Genomic DNA, 19,233 nt, shown 5'->3' with positions numbered 1-19,233 from the left:
GCCACCTTCCAGGAAGGGCGGGCTAGAGCAGTTCAAAGGCTGTCTACAGCACACACATAAGGAACTTGCCACCAACCTTTGTCACTATAGATCTCTTGGACCTTGGGCAGGGGAAAAAGGGGAAGGAAAAATCTTTCCAGAACTAGATGCGAGGGTGGACTTGAAGTTTCCGCCACTTCAAAGGGTGGCACCAGATATAAACATTGGACCTCCTGAGTCACTCACCAGTTCACTGCTGGACCTGTGGAGGACTCCCAGGAGAACTGCCTTGTAGTCTCTAGAGGAGTGCCCTGCTCCTCGAGGCCTGTTTTGTACCTCAAAGGACTGCCCTGCTACTACCAGAGGACTGCCCTGCTGCCTAAGGCCCTGCCTCGTACCCTCAGAGGACTGCCCTGGTACTACCAGAGGGCTGCCCTTCTGGTTGAAGACTGCCCTGGTACTACCAGAGGGCTGCCCTTCTGGTTGAAGACTGCCCTGGTACTACCAGAGGGCTGCCCTTCTGGTTGAAGACTGCCCTGTACCCTCAGAGGACTGCCCTGCTACCTGAGGCCTGCCTCGCATCCTCAGAGGACTGCCCTGCTACCTGAGGCCTGCCTCGTACCCCCAGAGGACTGCTGCCTGAGGCCTGCCTCGTACCCCCAGAGGACTGCCCTGCTGCCTGAGGCCTGCCTCGTACCCCCAGAGAACTGCCCTGCTGCCTGAGGCCTGCCTCGTACCCTCAGGGGACTGCCCTGCTGCCTGAGACCTGCCTCATACCCCCAGAGGACTGCCCTGCTACCTGAGGCCTGCCTCGCATCCTCAGAGGACTGCCCTGCTACCTGAGGCCTGCCTCGTACCCCCAGAGGACTGCTGCCTGAGGCCTGCCTCGTACCCCCAGAGGACTGCGCTGCTGCCTGAGACCTGTCTCATCCCCTCATAAGACTGCCCTGCTGCCTGAGGCCTGCCTCGTACCCCCAGAGGACTGCCCTGCTGCCTGAGGCCTGCCTCGCATCCTGGGAGGACTGCCCTGCTGCCGGAGGCCTGCCTCGCACCCCCAGAGGACTGCCCTGCTACCTGAGGCCTGCATCGCATCCTCAGAGGACTGCCCTGCTACCTGAGGCCTGCCCCGTGCCTCCAGAGGACTGCTGCCTGAGGCCTGCCTCGTACCCCCAGAGGACTGCGCTGCTGCCTGAGGCCTGTCTCATCCCCTCATAAGACTGCCCTGCTGCCTGAGGCCTGCCTCGTATCCCCAGAGGACTGCCCTGCTGCCTGAGGCCTGCCTCGTACCCCCAGAGGACTGCCCTGCTGCCTGAGGCCTGCCTCGTACCCCCAGAGGACTGCCTTGATGCCCGAGGCCTGCCTCGTACCCTCAGAGGACTGCCCTGCTGCCTGAGGCCTGCCTCATACCCCCAGAGGACTGCCCTGCTGCCTGAGGCCTGCCTCGTACCCTCAGAGGACTGCCCTGCTGCCTGAGGCCTGCCTCGTAGCCCCAGAGGACTGCTGCCTGAGGCCTGCCTCGTACCCCCAGAGAACTGCCCTGCTGCCTGAGGCCTGCCTCGTACCCTCAGGGGACTGCCCTGCTGCCTGAGACCTGCCTCATACCCCCAGAGGACTGCCCTGCTACCTGAGGCCTGCCTCGCATCCTCAGAGGACTGCCCTGCTACCTGAGGCCTGCCTCGTACCCCCAGAGGACTGCTGCCTGAGGCCTGCCTCGTACCCCCAGAGGACTGCGCTGCTGCCTGAGACCTGTCTCATCCCCTCATAAGACTGCCCTGCTGCCTGAGGCCTGCCTCGTACCCCCAGAGGACTGCCCTGCTGCCTGAGGCCTGCCTCGCATCCTGGGAGGACTGCCCTGCTGCCGGAGGCCTGCCTCGTACCCCCAGAGGACTGCCCTGCTACCTGAGGCCTGCATCGCATCCTCAGAGGACTGCCCTGCTACCTGAGGCCTGCCCCGTGCCTCCAGAGGACTGCTGCCTGAGGCCTGCCTCGTACCCCCAGAGGACTGCGCTGCTGCCTGAGGCCTGTCTCATCCCCTCATAAGACTGCCCTGCTGCCTGAGGCCTGCCTCGTATCCCCAGAGGACTGCCCTGCTGCCTGAGGCCTGCCTCGTACCCCCAGAGGACTGCCCTGCTACCTGAGGCCTGCCTCGTACCCCCAGAGGACTGCCTTGCTGCCCGAGGCCTGCCTCATACCCTCAGGGGACTGCCCTGCTGCCTGAGGCCTGCCTCGTACCCCCAGAGGACTGCCGTGCTGCCTGAGGCCTGCCTCGTACCCCCAGAGGACTGCCTTGCTGCCCGAGGCCTGCCTTGTACCCTCAGGGGACTGCCCTGCTGCCTGAGGCCTGCCTCGTACCCTCAGGGGACTGCCGTGCTGCCTGAGGCCTGTCTCGTACCCTCAGAGGACTGCCCTGCTGCCTGAGGCCTGCCTCATACCCCCAGAGGACTGCCCTGCTACCTGAGGCCTGCCTCGTACCCCCAGAGGACTGCCCTGCTACCTGAGGCCTGCCTCGTACCCCCAGAGGACTGCCGTGCTGCCTGAGGCCTGCCTCGTACCCCCAGAGGACTGCCTTGCTGCCCGAGGCCTGCCTCGTACCCTCAGGGGACTGCCCTGCCTTGCTGCTTTATGGTAGGATACCAGAGTGACTCCGGTCAGTTGGCTGACCTCCTGTTTTAAGCCACAGAGACACCACACGCCCCAGAGGCCTCCCTGCAGCAGCCCAGCGGAGCTGCTGAAAGTGGCCCTGCCGTGACCTGCGGAGCACTGCTGGCCTCAGTTCCTGAGCTCAGAAGTACCTCTCCAGCTCTTGGGCACTTGGCTGGCATCAGATGAGCTCCACCTGTGAAAACCTGAAGTTTTGACCTCTGTGCGCCAGACTTTGAAAAGGTAATGTTTTCAGTCAGACTAATCTGGTCCCTGTCTCGGACCCGCACTGCGTCCTGATTGGCCTGAACTTCTGACTTTATCCCTGTCTAGAGCGACCAGATACCCACAGTTGGCGCTATCTGCTTCTGGGCACTACTATTTTTACTTAAACCTTTAAAATTGCATTTATCCAGTTCTACAAATGGGATTTTTGTCATTTTGGGCTCATTGTAATGACTCAATTTACTCCATTTTTCCACATCGGTGGGAGTTTTCCTGTGTTTTCTGTTTATTACTGGTTGTGTCCTGCATAAGCACTGTGCACACCCCTGCCCGCCTTTGCGCCAAGCGACCAGCGGGTAAAGCACAGGTTAATTTAGTAACTTCTGTGGTTCACCCTGACAGGGACTGTGGTTGTTGCCCAAGTGGGGTTTGCACCCCCTTTAATCAATAGCCCTAATTTCTTACACATGGGGACACACCGACCACCGACCCAGACCCAGACTATCCCACACCACGTCTGCAGCGCCTGAGAAGCTCTTTTTGGCAGGAGGCGCTGCAGTGAGGAAAGGGGGCACAGGGACCCCCAGACCCCCAGTACGCATGGGTCCGCACTCTCACGCGCCCAGAACCCTCACAACCCTCTGCTTACCTTGGGGCCAGGAGGTCCAGGACGCCCAGGGTTTCCGTGGGGACCAGGGGTGCCCTAAAAAGATGGAAAAACAAAATTCACGGTTAATATCAACAATCATATTATTAGTCTACTGGAGAGACATTTTAATTTCAAAGATCAAGCATTGACGTCACAGGTTGATAAAAGCCAACTCGTGTCCACAGTGTTTGCATTATGTAGCGCGAGTTAAGCGCCCTGGCGCAGAGCAGTGCCAGGCGTGGAAGTGCCTGCCCCCTGGTGTCAGGGTGACTCCAAGCTGTGACAGATGTGAGACTCCCTGTGTGCCCTCTGGAGCATGGAGGGGTCAGGTGAGCAGTGCCCGCTGTACCCTCTGACGCGTGGGGGGGTCAGGTGTGCAGTGCCTGCTCTGAGCTCTGGATCCTGGAGGGGTCAGGTGTGCAGTGCCTGCTCTGCGCTCTGGATCCTGGAGGGGTCAGGTGAGCAGTGCCCGCTGTACCTTCTGACCAGTGGGGGGGTCAGGTGTGCAGTGCCCGCTGTACCCTCTGGATCCTGGAGGGGTCAGGTGAGCAGTGCCCGCTGTACCCTCTGACCAGTGGGGGGTCAGGTGTGCAGTGCCTGCTCTGAGCTCTGGATTCTGGAGGGGTCAGGTGTGCAGTGCCTGCTCTGAGCTCTGGATCCTGGAGGGGTCAGGTGTGCAGTGCCTGCTCTGTGCTCTGGATCCTGGAGGGGTCAGGTGTGCAGTGCCTGCTCTGAGCTCTGGATTCTGGAGGGGTCAGGTGTGCAGTGCCTGCTCTGCGCTCTGGATCCTGGAGGGGTCAGGTGAGCAGTGCCCGCTGTACCTTCTGACCAGTGGGGGGGTCAGGTGTGCAGTGCCCGCTGTACCCTCTGGATCCTGGAGGGGTCAGGTGAGCAGTGCCCGCTGTACCCTCTGACCAGTGGGGGGTCAGGTGTGCAGTGCCTGCTCTGAGCTCTGGATTCTGGAGGGGTCAGGTGTGCAGTGCCTGCTCTGAGCTCTGGATCCTGGAGGGGTCAGGTGTGCAGTGCCTGCTCTGAGCTCTGGATCCTGGAGGGGTCAGGTGTGCAGTGCCTGCTCTGCGCTCTGGATCCTGGAGGGGTCAGGTGAGCAGTGCCCGCTGTACCTTCTGACCAGTGGGGGGGTCAGGTGTGCAGTGCCCGCTGTACCCTCTGGATCCTGGAGGGGTCAGGTGAGCAGTGCCCACTGTACCCTCTGACCAGTGGGGGGGTCAGGTGTGCAGTGCCTGCTCTGAGCTCTGGATTCTGGAGGGGTCAGGTGTGCAGTGCCTGCTCTGAGCTCTGGATCCTGGAGGGGTCAGGTGTGCAGTGCCTGCTCTGAGCTCTGGATCCTGGAGGGGTCAGGTGTGCAGTGCCTGCTCTGCGCTCTGGATCCTGGAGGGGTCAGGTGAGCAGTGCCCGCTGTACCTTCTGACCAGTGGGGGGGTCAGGTGTGCAGTGCCCGCTGTACCCTCTGGATCCTGGAGGGGTCAGGTGAGCAGTGCCCACTGTACCCTCTGACCAGTGGGGGGGGTCAGGTGTGCAGTGCCTGCTCTGAGCTCTGGATTCTGGAGGGGTCAGGAGTGCAGTGCCTGCTCTGAGCTCTGGATCCTGGAGGGGTCAGGTGTGCAGTGCCTGCTCTGTGCTCTGGATCCTGGAGGGGTCAGGTGTGCAGTGCCTGCTCTGAGCTCTGGATTCTGGAGGGGTCAGGTGTGCAGTGCCTGCTCTGAGCTCTGGATTCTGGAGGGGTCAGGTGTGCAGTGCCTGTTGGACCCTCTGGATCCTGGAAGGGTCAGGTGTGCAGTGCCTGTTGCACCCTCTGGTTACTGGAAGGGTCAGGTGTGCAGTGCCTGCTGTACCCTCTGACCGGTGGAGGGGTCAGGTGTGCAGTGCCCGCTGTACCCTCTGGATCCTGGAGGGGTCAGGTGTGCAGTGCCTGCTCTGAGCTCTGGATCCTGGAAGTGTACAGTGCCTGCTCTGAGCTCTGGATCCTGGAGGGGTCAGGTGTGCAGTGCCTGTTGGACCCTCTGGATCCTGGAAGGGTCAGGTGTGCAGTGCCTGCTGTACCCTCTGACCGGTGGAGGGGTCAGGTGTGCAGTGCCCGCTGTACCCTCTGGATCCTGGAGGGGTCAGGTGTGCAGTGCCTGCTCTGAGCTCTGGATCCTGGAAGTGTACAGTGCCTGCTCTGAGCTCTGGATCCTGGAGGGGTCAGGTGTGCAGTGCCTGCTCTGAGCGCTGGATCCTGGAGGGGTCAGGTGTGCAGTGCCTGATCTGAGCGCTGGATCCTGGAGGGGTCAGGTGTGCAGTGCCTGCTCTGAGCTCTGGATCCTGGAAGTGTACAGTGCCTGCTCTGAGCTCTGGATCCTGGAGGGGTCAGGTGTGCAGTGCCTGCTCTGAGCTCTGGATCCTGGAAGTGTGCAGTGCCTGCTGTACCCTCTGACCTGTGGAGGGGTCAGGTGTACAGTGCCTGCTCTGAGCTCTGGATCCTGGAGGGGTCAGGCGTGCAGTGCCTGCTCTGAGCTCTGGATCCTGGAGGGGTCAGGTGTGCAGTGCCTGCTCTAAGCTCTGGATTCTGGAGGGGTCAGGTGTGCAGTGCCTGTTGGACCCTCTGGATCCTGGAGGGGTCAGGTGTGCAGCGTGAGATGAAATGCGGAGGCAGATGTTGAGCAGAGAACAGACTGAGCTGGGAGGTCAGTGATGGAGATCGGGGGACAGAGGTCCAAAGACACCCCCGGGCTCGAGGCCTCAGTGTTTGAGGAGTGACTGTACTCGAGGCAGTATTACAAGGAGTAAGATGGTGTGGCCTGGTTATGAATAAGCTTTCAATCCCAATTACGCCGGAGTAATCGAAGTAATTTCGCGTTACTCTTTGATGCAGAGTTAACTACTACGCTCGCGTATTTAAGAGTAATTTCCGGGGGGGGGGGGGGGGTTCATTCCTAAAGCGAGGGACCAGGAGTGGCTGCTTGAGCTGCGTTCACGGTCTGATGCACTGAGCGTTACATCTGATCAGGAAATCCATTCTGTGTCCATTATAGACCCCAGGGTGCAGTTTGGGTCAAGAAACCGGTGCTCGAGGCTGTGAATAACAGATTCCACTGCTGAAGGATTACATGCAGCACTACTGACGTCCAAAGACTGCACCACTGACGTCCAAAGACTGCACCACTGACGTCCAAAGACTGCACGCTGCACTAATGATACCCAAAGACTGCACCACTGACGTACAAAGACTGCACCACTGACGTAAAAAGACTGCACTACTGATACCCAAAGACTGCACCACTGATACCCAAAGACTGCACCACTGACGTCCAAAGACTGCACCACTGACGTCCAAAGACTGCACGCTGCACTAATGATACCCAAAGACTGCACCACTGACGTCCAAAGACTGCACCACTGACGTCCAAAGACTGCACGCTGCACTAATGATACCCAAAGACTGCACCACTGACGTCCAAAGACTGCACCACTGACGTCCAAAGACTGCACCACTGACGTCCAAAGACTGCACGCTGCACTAATGATACCCAAAGACTGCACCACTGACGTAAAAAGACTGCACTACTGATACCCAAAGACTGCACCACTGATACCCAAAGACTGCACCACTGACCTCCAAAGACTGCACCACTGACGTCCAAAGACTGCACCACTGATGTCCAAAGACTGCACTACTGATGTCCAAAGACTGCACTACTGATACCCAAAGACTGTACCACTGACGTCCAAAGACTGCACACTGCACTAGTAACGTCCAAAGACTGCACCCACTGACGTCCAAAGACTGCACCACTGATACCCAAAGACTGCACCACTGACGTCCAAAGACTGCACCACTGACGTCCAAAGACTACACCACTGATGCCCAAAGACTGCACCACTGATCCCCAAAGACTGCATGCATCACAACTGATGCTGACAGACTACACACATCACCACTGATGCCAAGACTACATGCTGCACCACTAATGACCAAAGGCTACACGCTACACCACAGATACTGACAGGCTAGGTGCTGCACCACTGATGTCCAAAGACTGAACCACTGATGTCCAAAGACTGCACGCAGCACCGCTGATGTCCAAAGACTGCACCACTGATGTCCAAAGACTGCATCACTGATACCCAAACACTACATGCTGCACCACTGATGACAAAGACTACACGCTGCATCACCTATGTCCAAAGGCTACACGCTACATCACTGATGGCCAAAGACTGCATGCTGCACCACTGATGACCAAAGACTACACGCTGCACCACTGATGACCAAAGACTACACGCTGCACTACTGATGACAAAGACTACACGCTGCATCACTGATGACCAAAGACTACACGCTGCACTACTGATGACAAAGACTACACGCTGCACCACTGATGGCCAAAGACTACACGCTGCACCACTGATGCTCATAGACTACACGCTGCACCACTGATGCTCATAGACTACACGCTGCACCACTGATGCTCATAGACTACACGCTGCACCACTGATGACCAAAGGCTGCACGCTGCACCACTGATGACCAAAGACTACACGCTGCACCACTGATGACCAAAGACTACACGCTGCACCACTGATGACAAAGACTACACGCTGCACCACTGATGACAAAGACTACTACACGCTGCATCACTGATGGCCAAAGACTACACGCTGCACCACTGATGCTCATAGACTACACGCTGCACCACTGATGCTCATAGACTACACGCTGCACCACTGATGACCAAAGACTACACGCTGCACCACTGATGCTCATAGACTACACACTGCACCACTGATGCTCATAGACTACACGCTGCACCACTGATGCTCATAGACTACACGCTGCATCACTGATGACCAAAGACTACACGCTGCACCACTGATGCTCATAGACTACACGCTGCACCACTGATGGCCAAAGACTACACGCTGCACCACTGATGCTCATAGACTACACGCTGCATCACTGATGCTCATAGACTACACGCTGCACCACTGATGACCAAAGACTACACGCTGCACCACTGATGCTCATAGACTACACACTGCACCACTGATGCTCATAGACTACACGCTGCACCACTGATGCTCATAGACTACACGCTGCATCACTGATGACCAAAGACTACACGCTGCACCACTGATGCTCATAGACTACACGCTGCACCACTGATGACCAAAGGCTGCACGCTGCACCACTGATGACCAAAGACTACACGCTGCACCACTGATGACCAAAGACTACACGCTGCACCACTGATGACAAAGACTACACGCTGCACCACTGATGACAAAGACTACTACACGCTGCATCGCTGATGACAAAGACTACACGCTGAATCGCTGATGCTCATAGACTACACGCTGCACCGCTGATGACCAAAGACTACACGCTGCACCACTGATGACAAAGACTACACACTGCACCACTGATGCTCATAGACTACATGCTGCACCACTAATGACCAAAGACTGCACGCTGCACCACTGATGACCAAAGACTACACGCTGCACCACTGATGACCAAAGACTGCACACTGCACCGCTGATGACCAAAGACTACACGCTGCACCGCTGATGACCAAAGACTACACGCTGCACCACTGATGACCAAAGACTACACGCTGCACCGCTGATGACAAAGACTACTACACGCTGCATCGCTGATGACAAAGACTACACCCTGCATCGCTGATGCTCATAGACTACACGCTGCACCGCTGATGACCAAAGACTACACGCTGCACCACTGATGACAAAGACTACACACTGCACCACTGATGCTCATAGACTACACGCTGCACCACTGATGACAAAGACTACAAGCTGCACCGCTGATGACCAAAGACTGCACGCTGCACCGCTGATGACAAAGACTACACGCTGCACCGCTGATGACCAAAGACTGCACGCTGCACCGCTGATGACAAAGACTGCACGCTGCACCGCTGATGACAAAGACTACACGCTGCATCATTGATGACGAAGACTGCACGCTGCACCGCTGATGACAAAGACTACACGCTGCACCGCTGATGACAAAGACTACACGCTGCATCACTGATGACCAAAGACTGCACGCTGCACCACTGATGACAAAGACTACACGCTGCACCGCTGATGACAAAGATTGCACGCTGCACCGCTGATGACAAACACTACACGCTGCACCACTGATGACAAACACTACACGCTGCACCACTGATGACCAAAGACTACACGCTGCACCGCTGATGACCAAAGACTACATGCTGCACCACTGATGACCAAAGACTACACGCTGCACCACTGATGACCAAAGACTACACGCTGCACCACTGATGACCAAAGACTACATGCTGCACCGCTGATGACCAAAGACTACACGCTGCACCACTGATGACCGAAGACTACATGCTGCACCACTGATGACCGAAGGCTGTACCATTGATACTCATAGACTACACACTGCACCAGTGATGCCCAAAGATTACAGGCTGCAGCGTAACTCAGTTGTCCAAACCCATGAAAACAGTGCCCCCTGCCCACTACCGCCAAAAGATTACAACCTGTAGACCTAAACACAACGGACTAGAAGCAGCACCTCAGCAGCCTGATACCTATATACTCTACCTTGATTGTCAAGGAGCGCACTGCACTCCTAGTGCCCACACACCGCACTGCGCTCCTAGTGCCCACACACTGCACTCCTACTGCCCCCACACCGTACTGCGCTCCTACTGCCCACACACCGCACTGCGCTCCTAGTGCCCACAAACCGCACTGCGCTCCTAGTGCCAACACACCACACTGCACTCCTACTGCCCACACACCGCAATGCACTCCTACTGCCCACACACCGTACTGCGCTCCTACTGCCCACACACCGCACTGCGCTCCTAGTGCCCACATATCGCACTGCGCTCCTAGTGCCCACACACCGCACTGCGCTCCTAGTGCCCACACACCGTACTGCGCTCCTACTGCCCACACACCGCACTGCGCTCCTAGTGCCCACATATCGCACTACGCTCCTAGTGCCCACATATCGCACTGCGCTCCTAGTGCCCACACACTGCACTCCTACTGCCCACACACCGTACTGCGCTCCTACTGCCCACACACCGCACTGCGCTCCTAGTGCCCACATATCGCACTGCGCTCCTAGTGCCCACACACCGCACTGCACTCCTACTGCCCACACACCGCACTACACTCCTAGTGCCCACACACCGTACTGCACTCCTAGTGCCCACACACTGCACTCCTACTGCCCACACACAGCACTTCACTCCTACTGCCCACACACCACACTACACTCCTACTGCCCACACACCGCACTGCACTCCTACTGCCCACACACTGCACTCCTACTGCCCACACACTGCACTTCTACTGCCCACAAACGACGCAGCACTCCTACTGCCCACACACTGCACTCCTACTGCCCACACACCACACTTCACTCCTACTGCCCACACACTGCACTCCTACTGCCCACACACCGTACTGCACTCCTACTGCCCACACACTGCACTCTTATTGCCCACAAACGACACAGCACTCCTAATGCCCACACACTTTACTGCACTTCTACTGCCCACAAACGATACAGCACTCCTACTGCCCACACACCGCACTGCACTCCTACTGCCCATACACCATGCTACACTCCTACTGCCCACACACCACACTGCTCACCTACTGCCCACACACCTTACTGCACTCCTACTGCCCACAAAAGACACAGCACTCCTATTGCTCACACACTGCACTGCACTCATACTGCCCACACACCGCACTGCACTCCTACTGCCCACACACTGCACTGCGCTCATAGTGCCCACATATACGGCACTGCGCTCCTTCTGCCCACACACTGCACTGCACTCCTAGTGCCCACACAAGCACTCCTACTGCACCCGCCGGAAGTCCTGAAGCTGGGGCTACTACTGACAGGGCCAGAGACTGCCTGCCATGTGTAGAGGCCGGGTGGCTCTCTACCTGTCCACCATGGAGGCATAAAGCAGAGACACCCTCAGGAGACCTCTCTGAAACTTGGAAGCTGTCAACTGACTCATCCAGTCCCTCCGGCCTTACTTAAGACAAGAGACAGCCTGATGCTGGAAGCCCTGCTGTGTGACTAAAGCGGGGTGAAGCCCCCAGAGGCCCCTTTGGGCGATGCCTGGGACTTACATTGACTTTCACGCAGAAAGGGACTGATACCTTGAAACACTGGAACTTTGCAGGGTCTGAGGCAACGTTAGTCTTTTTTTAATCATAAAGTATTTTATGATTTCACTAGAGTGGTCTGCAAGCTTTACCGAGGGGCTTCCGATGCAATTCTGGGCAGGGGGTGTTGGCCGTTAGCACAAGCTCCCTGAAGACGCCTCCGTCTCGGCCCGGCGCTACTGAGGGGTAGATGAGGCTGTCTGTGGGGCACTACTACTGAATGTCTGCCAGCTTCCTGGCTCAAACAAACAATACACACTGCACCACAACAACTCTCAGGCTACCAGTTACTATACATTACAACGTGGAGTTCCTCTCCTCAGAACTTCGCGAAGTGCCGACAAATTCCACTGCACTATGCGGAGTTCCGCGAGCTGCAGAGTTTGGGTAAGGTGCGCTGTTTGCACGGATTTTCAGAACGTGAGTTTCTCTTGCACTGTAAAATCAGCGCGAACGGCATCACAAGGAGCACCAACGGCATCACACGGAGCGCCAACGGCATCACACGGAGCGCCAACGGCATCACACGGAGTGCCACAGGTGCTAACTTCCTTTTGCCGCTCAAGTAGATTTTCTACTCAAGCAGCAGCTTCCTCAGCGCTAGCAGCAGCTTTCTACCGTGACCGCTCACGTTCAGAAATCGCAATTACGCTCACCAACTTTGCGATTTCTCTTGCTCACGTTCCCCAACTTAACGTTGACAAGCACGAGTGAGAGAAAAAACTCCACCCCACTCTGCGGAGTTTTTCGGAATTTTGCACTCAGCGCGGAGTGGGGAAAACTCAGCGAACTCCCCCGGCGGAGCGCAAATTATTCGCCATCCCCTAATTACAGCACGTTGCTACACAATACTACACACCACTACACATTACTACATGCTACTACACGATCAGCCTGGATTACATGCCACCTGCCCCCAGCACCCGAGCATTGTGAGGAGCACAGACTACCCTTCGTCTACACAATGTGGTGCAACTGCCCTCAGACGGCACAACGACTGTGCTGCCACCAACTGCCAATGACTGTGCAGCTCGCCAACTGCCAAAGACTGTACACCTCACCAACTGCCCAAAGACTGTACTGCCACCCACTGCCCAAAGACTGTACAGCTCACCAACTGCCAAAGACTGTACTGCTCACCAGCTGCCAATGACTGTACAGCTCGCCAACTGCCCAAAGACTGTACACCTCACCAACTGCCCAAAGACTGTACTGCCACCCACTGCCCAAAGACTGTACAGCTCACCAACTGCCAAAGACTGTACTGCTCACCAGCTGCCAATGACTGTACAGCTCGCCAACTGCCCAAAGACTGTACACCTCACCAACTGCCCAAAGACTGTACTGCCACCCACTGCCCAAAGACTGTACAGCTCACCAACTGCCAAAGACTGTACTGCTCACCAGCTGCCAATGACTGTACAGCTCGCCAACTGCCCAAAGACTGTACACCTCACCAACTGCCCAAAGACTGTACTGCTCACCAACTGCTAAAAACTGTACTGCTCACCAATTGTCCAAAGACTACTGCCACCAACTGCCAAAGACTGTACAGCTCACCAACTGCTAAAGACTGTGCAGCTCACCAACTGCCAAAGACTGTACAGCTCACCAACTTCCAGACTGTACTGCCCACCAACTGCCAAAGACTACAGCTCACCAACTGCTAAAGACTGTACTGATCACCACATTTCCAAGACTGTACTGCCCACCAACTGCCCAAATGCTGTACTGCCACCACCTCCCATAGACTGTACTGCTCACCAACTGCCCAAAGACTCCTCTCACCAACTGCCCAAAGACTACTGCTCACCAACTGCCCAAAGACTACTGCTCACCAACTGCCCAAAGACTGTACCGCTCACCAACTGCCCAAAGACTGTACCGCTCACCAACTCCCATAGACTGTACTGCTCACCAACTGCCCAAGGACTCCTCTCACCAACTACCCATAGACTGTACAGCTACCAAGTGCCAAGAGTTGGACACCACAGAAGTCTCACCAGCAGAGAAGACTGGACACAACAGCTGACTTGTCCCTAGCCCTACCAGCCTGTCTGTAGCACTCGAAGAACCAGCACCCAAAAGCGACTTGACCTGCAGCCCAGCAACCTCCAAAGCCTTGGAAGGACTGCCTGCCTTTGATAAAGACCAAGATCTCCTGTGGACAGTGGACCTGTCCAAAAGAAACCAACTTCAAGCAAAAAGAAGTCTACCTGAGGAACCGCGAAACCACCTCTGGATCACCTCTGCACCAGGTGCCCACAGCCCCAGTCCAAGTAGCCCACCACTCCTGTGAAGGTTCCCCAGCACTTCTGAACAAGAGCCCACTGTGGGCTGACTCCTGCCAGGCTCCCCAGTGACACCTGCAGTCTCAATCCGAGGACTCCCCCTAACCACGATCTGCCCCGTAAGCTGTTTCCACCACCAAAAGTCACCCCAGCACCCACAGCCCCTGTGCCTTGGGGAGCTGGACCATCAGTGTCCCTGCGACCCCTGGCATCTCTACTTACCTCTGCAGCTGTGGATTGTCCTCGACTGGCCTCCTGGCCAGAGCCAGCAGCCTGTTTCTGAAACTGACCTCCAATTTGATAAGATTGGGTGCCCAATGCTGTGTTGGCACTCTGCCTCTGTGCCGCTGAGGGTGTAAGTACGGTGCTGCTTTGTGGCCCCCCTTGTACTTACCTCAACTCAAGGAGATCGACTCCTGACCTCGCTTTTTCTCATCTATGAGCAGCGCTTCATCGGTTACCCCCATCCCGATTGGTTAACATTGGGCACTGAGGCTGTGTTGGCACTCTGCACCTGGCCGCCCCTGGGCCACTGAGGGTGTAAGTTTGGTGCTGCCTTGTGGCCCTTCCTGTGCTTTACTCAACCCCAGGGGACCAACCTCTGGCACAGCTTTTACTTACCTGTAAGCAGCACATCTTCATTCACCCCCAGTCTCCATTGGTTAACAATGGGCACTCCAAATTTGACCTCTGTACCCGGCCGGCCCTGTGCCGCTGTGGGTGCACTCTTGGCACCAATTTGAACCTTGCCTGGTGTCGACCTAAAAACCCAAAGACTGGACTTTTAGGTTGTGTACTTACCTGCAAAACTGCATTCTTGTTTTCCTCCCATTGGTTAACATTGAAGACCCTGAAAACTGCAGTGTCGACTTTTGAAAATTAAAAAGTATTTTTTATTAAAAAACTGCTTACCATGTAACAAAGCTCTTTGGTTCAAAACAAATATGAAAGCAACTGTTATTTTCCCAAATTGCTCTTGTATATACTCTTCGAGTGTGTCTCTCATTTATTGCCTCCGTGAGTACAACAAATGCTTTACACAACTCCTTGATAAGCCTAGCTCCTCGCCCACACCACCACAAAAAAGGGCACTAGATCTATCTGTTTCTCCCTCTGCACATCTTTGGGGATCCACTGGACTCTCTGCACGACGTACTTCATTTTAGTGCACTATGTACAGAGCCAGCTTCCTGCACTCACCAACCGCCCAAAGACTGTACCGCTCAGCAACCGCCCAAAGACTGTACCGCTCAGCAACCGCCCAAGGACTGTACCGCTCACCAACCGCCCAAAGACTGTACCGCTCACCAACCGCCCAAAGACTGTACCGCTCACCAACCGCCCAAAGACTGTACCGCTCACCAACCGCCCAAAGACTGTACCGCTCAGCAACCGCCCAAAGACTGTACCGCTCACCAACCGCCCAAGGACTGTACCGCTCAGCAACCTCCCAAAGACTGTACCGCTCACCAACCGCCCAAGGACTGTACCCCTCACCAACCGCCCAAGGACTGTACCGCTCACCAACCGCCCAAGGACTGTACCGCTCACCAACCGCCCAAAGACTGTACCGCTCACCAACCGCCCAAAGACTGTACCGCTCACCAACCGCCCAAGGACTGTACAGCTCACCAACCGCCCAAGGACTGTACCCCTCACCAACCGCCCAAGGACTGTACCGCTCAGCAACCTCCCAAAGACTGTACAGCTAACCAACCGCCCAAAGACTGTACCGCTCACCAACCGCCCAAAGACTGTACCCCTCACCATCCGCCCAAGGACTGTACCGCTCAGCAACCGCCCAAAGACTGTACCGCTCACCAACCGCCCAAGGACTGTACCGCTCACCAACCGCCCAAGGACTGTACCGCTCACCAACCGCCCAAGGACTGTACCGCTCACCAACCGTCCAAGGACTGTACCGCTCAGCAACCGCCCAAGGACTGTACCGCTCACCAACGGCCCAAAGACTGTACCGCTCAGCAACCGCCCAAAGACTGTACCGCTCACCAACCGCCCAAAGACTGTACAGCTCACCAACCGCCCAAAGACTGTACCCCTCACCAACCGCCCAAAGACTGTACCGCTCACCAACCGCCCAAAGACTGTACCGCTCACCAACCGCCCAAAGACTGTACAGCTCACCAACCGCCCAAAGACTGTACCCCTCACCAACCGCCCAAGGACTGTACCGCTCACCAACCGCCCAAGGACTGTACCGCTCACCAACCGTCCAAGGACTGTACCGCTCAGCAACCGCCCAAAGACTGTACCGCTCAGCAACCGCCCAAAGACTGTACCGCTCACCAACCGCCCAAAGACTGTACCGCTCAGCAACCGCCCAAAGACTGTACCGCTCACCAACCGCCCAAAGACTGTACCGCTCACCAACCGCCCAAGGACTGTACCGCTCACCAACCGCCCAAAGACTGTACCGCTCACCAACCGCCCAAAGACTGTACAGCTCACCAACCGCCCAAGGACTGTACCCCTCACCAACACTCTGCGATGGTTGTTTAAAGAGCAGACAATGTGCCACAGCAAACACACCCTGCAGTGGTTGTTCATGGACCACACTCTGTGCCACAGCAAACACACCCTGCAGTGGTTGTTCATGGATCACACTCTGTGCCACAGCAAGCACACCCTGCAGTGGTTGTTCATGGACCACACTCTGTGCCACAGCAAGCACACCCTGCAGTGGTTGTTCATGGACCACACTCTGTGCCACAGCAAGCACACCCTGCAGTGGTTGTTCATGGACCACACTCTGTGCCACAGCAAGCACACCCTGCAGTGGTTGTTCATGGACCACACTCTGTGCCACAGCAAGCACTGCCATGCTTGTCTAAAGAGCACTCTGTGTCCGGGCTGGCCAGTGCTGGGAGGCTCCCTTAAGAGCTCTCAGACCAGGGTGCCGGCTGCGGGGGCCGTTGTTACGCCAGTGCCTGCTGACCGGTGCTAGGAGGAGACTGTCTCGCTTTGACACGCACTTGGATTGCTCAGCCGGAGCCCTTTGCATGCCTCTGTCCTGAAGCCCAAACAAACTCATGCTTTCACTGCTCAGCATGAAACTAGACCAAAAACAGACTTCCCATCAGGAAACTAAAAAAAGACTTCGTTGGAATGTCACCCTACAAAGCAGTTTAGCTGTTCTAGACCCAAAGATTACAGAGTCACTCCAACTTTGTGGATACTTCAGTTAAATGCTGGAGTCATAGATGTGAACTTCTTGAATGCACCGAGAGATCTGAGCTGAAGTAAGTCAGCCACACATGTGCTTTCAGCTCTGCCAGCTTCAGGGGTGCACAGACGACAAGGGGCTCGTGCGGAACTCAAACTAGACGTGGGTCCCCAAAATCCTGCAAATTGATTACAGCTGCGAAACTCCCACTTGACACCCGAACAGACAGTTTTTAGTAATGGCACCGACTGCCAAGAACAGAACAGGTCTGGCAATGCCCCAGATCCAAAGAGGAAAGTACCAGAGTTACCGGGAGAGCAGCCTATCAGCACGCCTGAGCGGATGATGCCTGAGTGGAGCATACTTGAGCGGATCATGCCTGAGCGGATCATGCCTGAGCGGAGCACGCCTGAGCGGAGCACGCCTGAGCGGAGCATACTTGAGCGGAGCACGCCTGAGCGGATCATGCCTGAGCGGAGCATGCCTGAGCGGAGCATACTTGAGCGGATCACACCTGAGCGGATCACGCCTGAGCGGAGCACGCCTGAGCGGATCATGCCTGAGCGGAGCATGCCTGAGCGGAGCACGCCTGAGCGGAGCATGCCTGAGCGGAGCACGCCTGAGCGGATCACACCTGAGCGGAGCACGCCTGAGCGGATCACGCCTGAGCGGATCACGCCTGAGCGGATCATACTTGAGCGGACCATGCCTGAGCGGATCATACCTGAGCGGATCATACCTGAGCGGATCATGCCTGAGCGGAGCATACTTGAGCGGATCATGCCTGAGCGGAGCACGCCTGAGCGGAGCACGCCTGAGCGGATCATGCCTGAGCGGATCATGCCTGAGCGGATCATACCTGAGCGGATCACGCCTGAGTGGAGCATACCTGAGCGGATCATACCTGAGCGGATCATGCCTGAGCGGAGCATACTTGAGCGGATCATGCCTGAGCGGAGCACGCCTGAGCGGAGCACGCCTGAGCGGAGCATGCCTGAGCGGATCATGCCTGAGTGGAGCATGCCTGAGCGGATCATGTCTGAGCGGAGCAAGCCTGAGCAGATCCCCCCTTGTATGCCTTCCTACACAGAACCACGAATATCACTGGTTTGCAGTTTTGAGCATAACTCAGTTTTTCGTTGTAATTGTTTTTGGTTTTTTTAACCTTCGACAGAATCGTTTCAGCCTGACAATTAACAGGGAGGGCTGTGCGCACCAGGTACCACCACAGGTGCTTGTTAGGCCCTGGTGACCCCACCCCCTGGATCATTACTAAAAATATGGGGGAAATAAAGAGGAACGGCGTGTGCCCCCCACGCATTATATGGTCTCGGGCCTACATCCCCCAGGGCCACTTATTTAAAAAAATATATATATTGCACCCCCCCACCTCTCCAAGCCCTGTAGGGCCTGGGGCCCTATCCCCAGGGCCAGTACTAAAAACAGGGGAGGGAGGCTGCGGGGCCCTCCTCCTGTGCCTTGTTAGGCCCCGGGCCCCCTGCGACACTCATTTAAAGAAAGGGGAAGGGGGCACGACTGCCCTGAGCCTCGTAAGGCCCTGGGATCCCTGTTTCCCAGGGCCATTTCTAAAATGTAAGAGGAGGGGTGGTCATGCAGACCCCTTACCCAAGCCTTAAAAAGCCCTTGGGGACCCCATGCCCCAGAGGCATGTAGTTTTTTTAAGGGGAGTGAGGTCATGCAGCCCCCCTCCTGAGTCGCTATCAGCCCGGGGGGACCCATCGCCTGGGGCCCACATTTTTTTAAAGGTGGGTGCCCTGGTGCTCAATTGTTGGTACTTGTTGCGGGCTGTGGGGGGAGTGCCAAGGCCTCTGTTGCCCCAACTCCCTGGATGCCCCAGGAGCTGGCATTGCTCCCGTCCACAGGGAGCAGCTGTTTATGTCGCTGCTAAAGGGCGACAGCAATATTTTGATCTGTTTCCCTGCTTGCATCAGTGTGGGCAGGGAAACAGATCAAAAGTCCGCTCCCAGCGGACGGGAACATTTCTAAAGGGCCAGCCCATTGGGAGTGGGCTTTGTGTTTGCTCACATTTGGTGGGAACTTCA

At 56.5% G+C, this 19,233-nt stretch overlaps 1 protein-coding gene across 1 annotated transcript in view; it reads right to left on the bottom strand.

Moving 5' to 3' along the window:
• Nucleotides 1-19,233, bottom strand: part of COL27A1 (collagen type XXVII alpha 1 chain) — a 1,169,012-nt gene that overhangs the window by 913,953 nt on the left and 235,826 nt on the right. The window contains exon 5 of the mRNA XM_069236924.1: nt 3,494-3,547. Within this exon, the coding sequence (XP_069093025.1) occupies nt 3,494-3,547 (54 nt within the window). The remainder of the gene's footprint in view (nt 1-3,493; nt 3,548-19,233) is intronic.

Source organism: Pleurodeles waltl, chromosome 6, assembly GCF_031143425.1.
Source record: "Pleurodeles waltl isolate 20211129_DDA chromosome 6, aPleWal1.hap1.20221129, whole genome shotgun sequence".
NCBI lineage: Eukaryota > Metazoa > Chordata > Amphibia > Caudata > Salamandridae > Pleurodeles > Pleurodeles waltl.
Note: the sequence above shows the minus strand (reverse complement) of the source record. Positions and strands in the feature narration are given on the sequence as shown.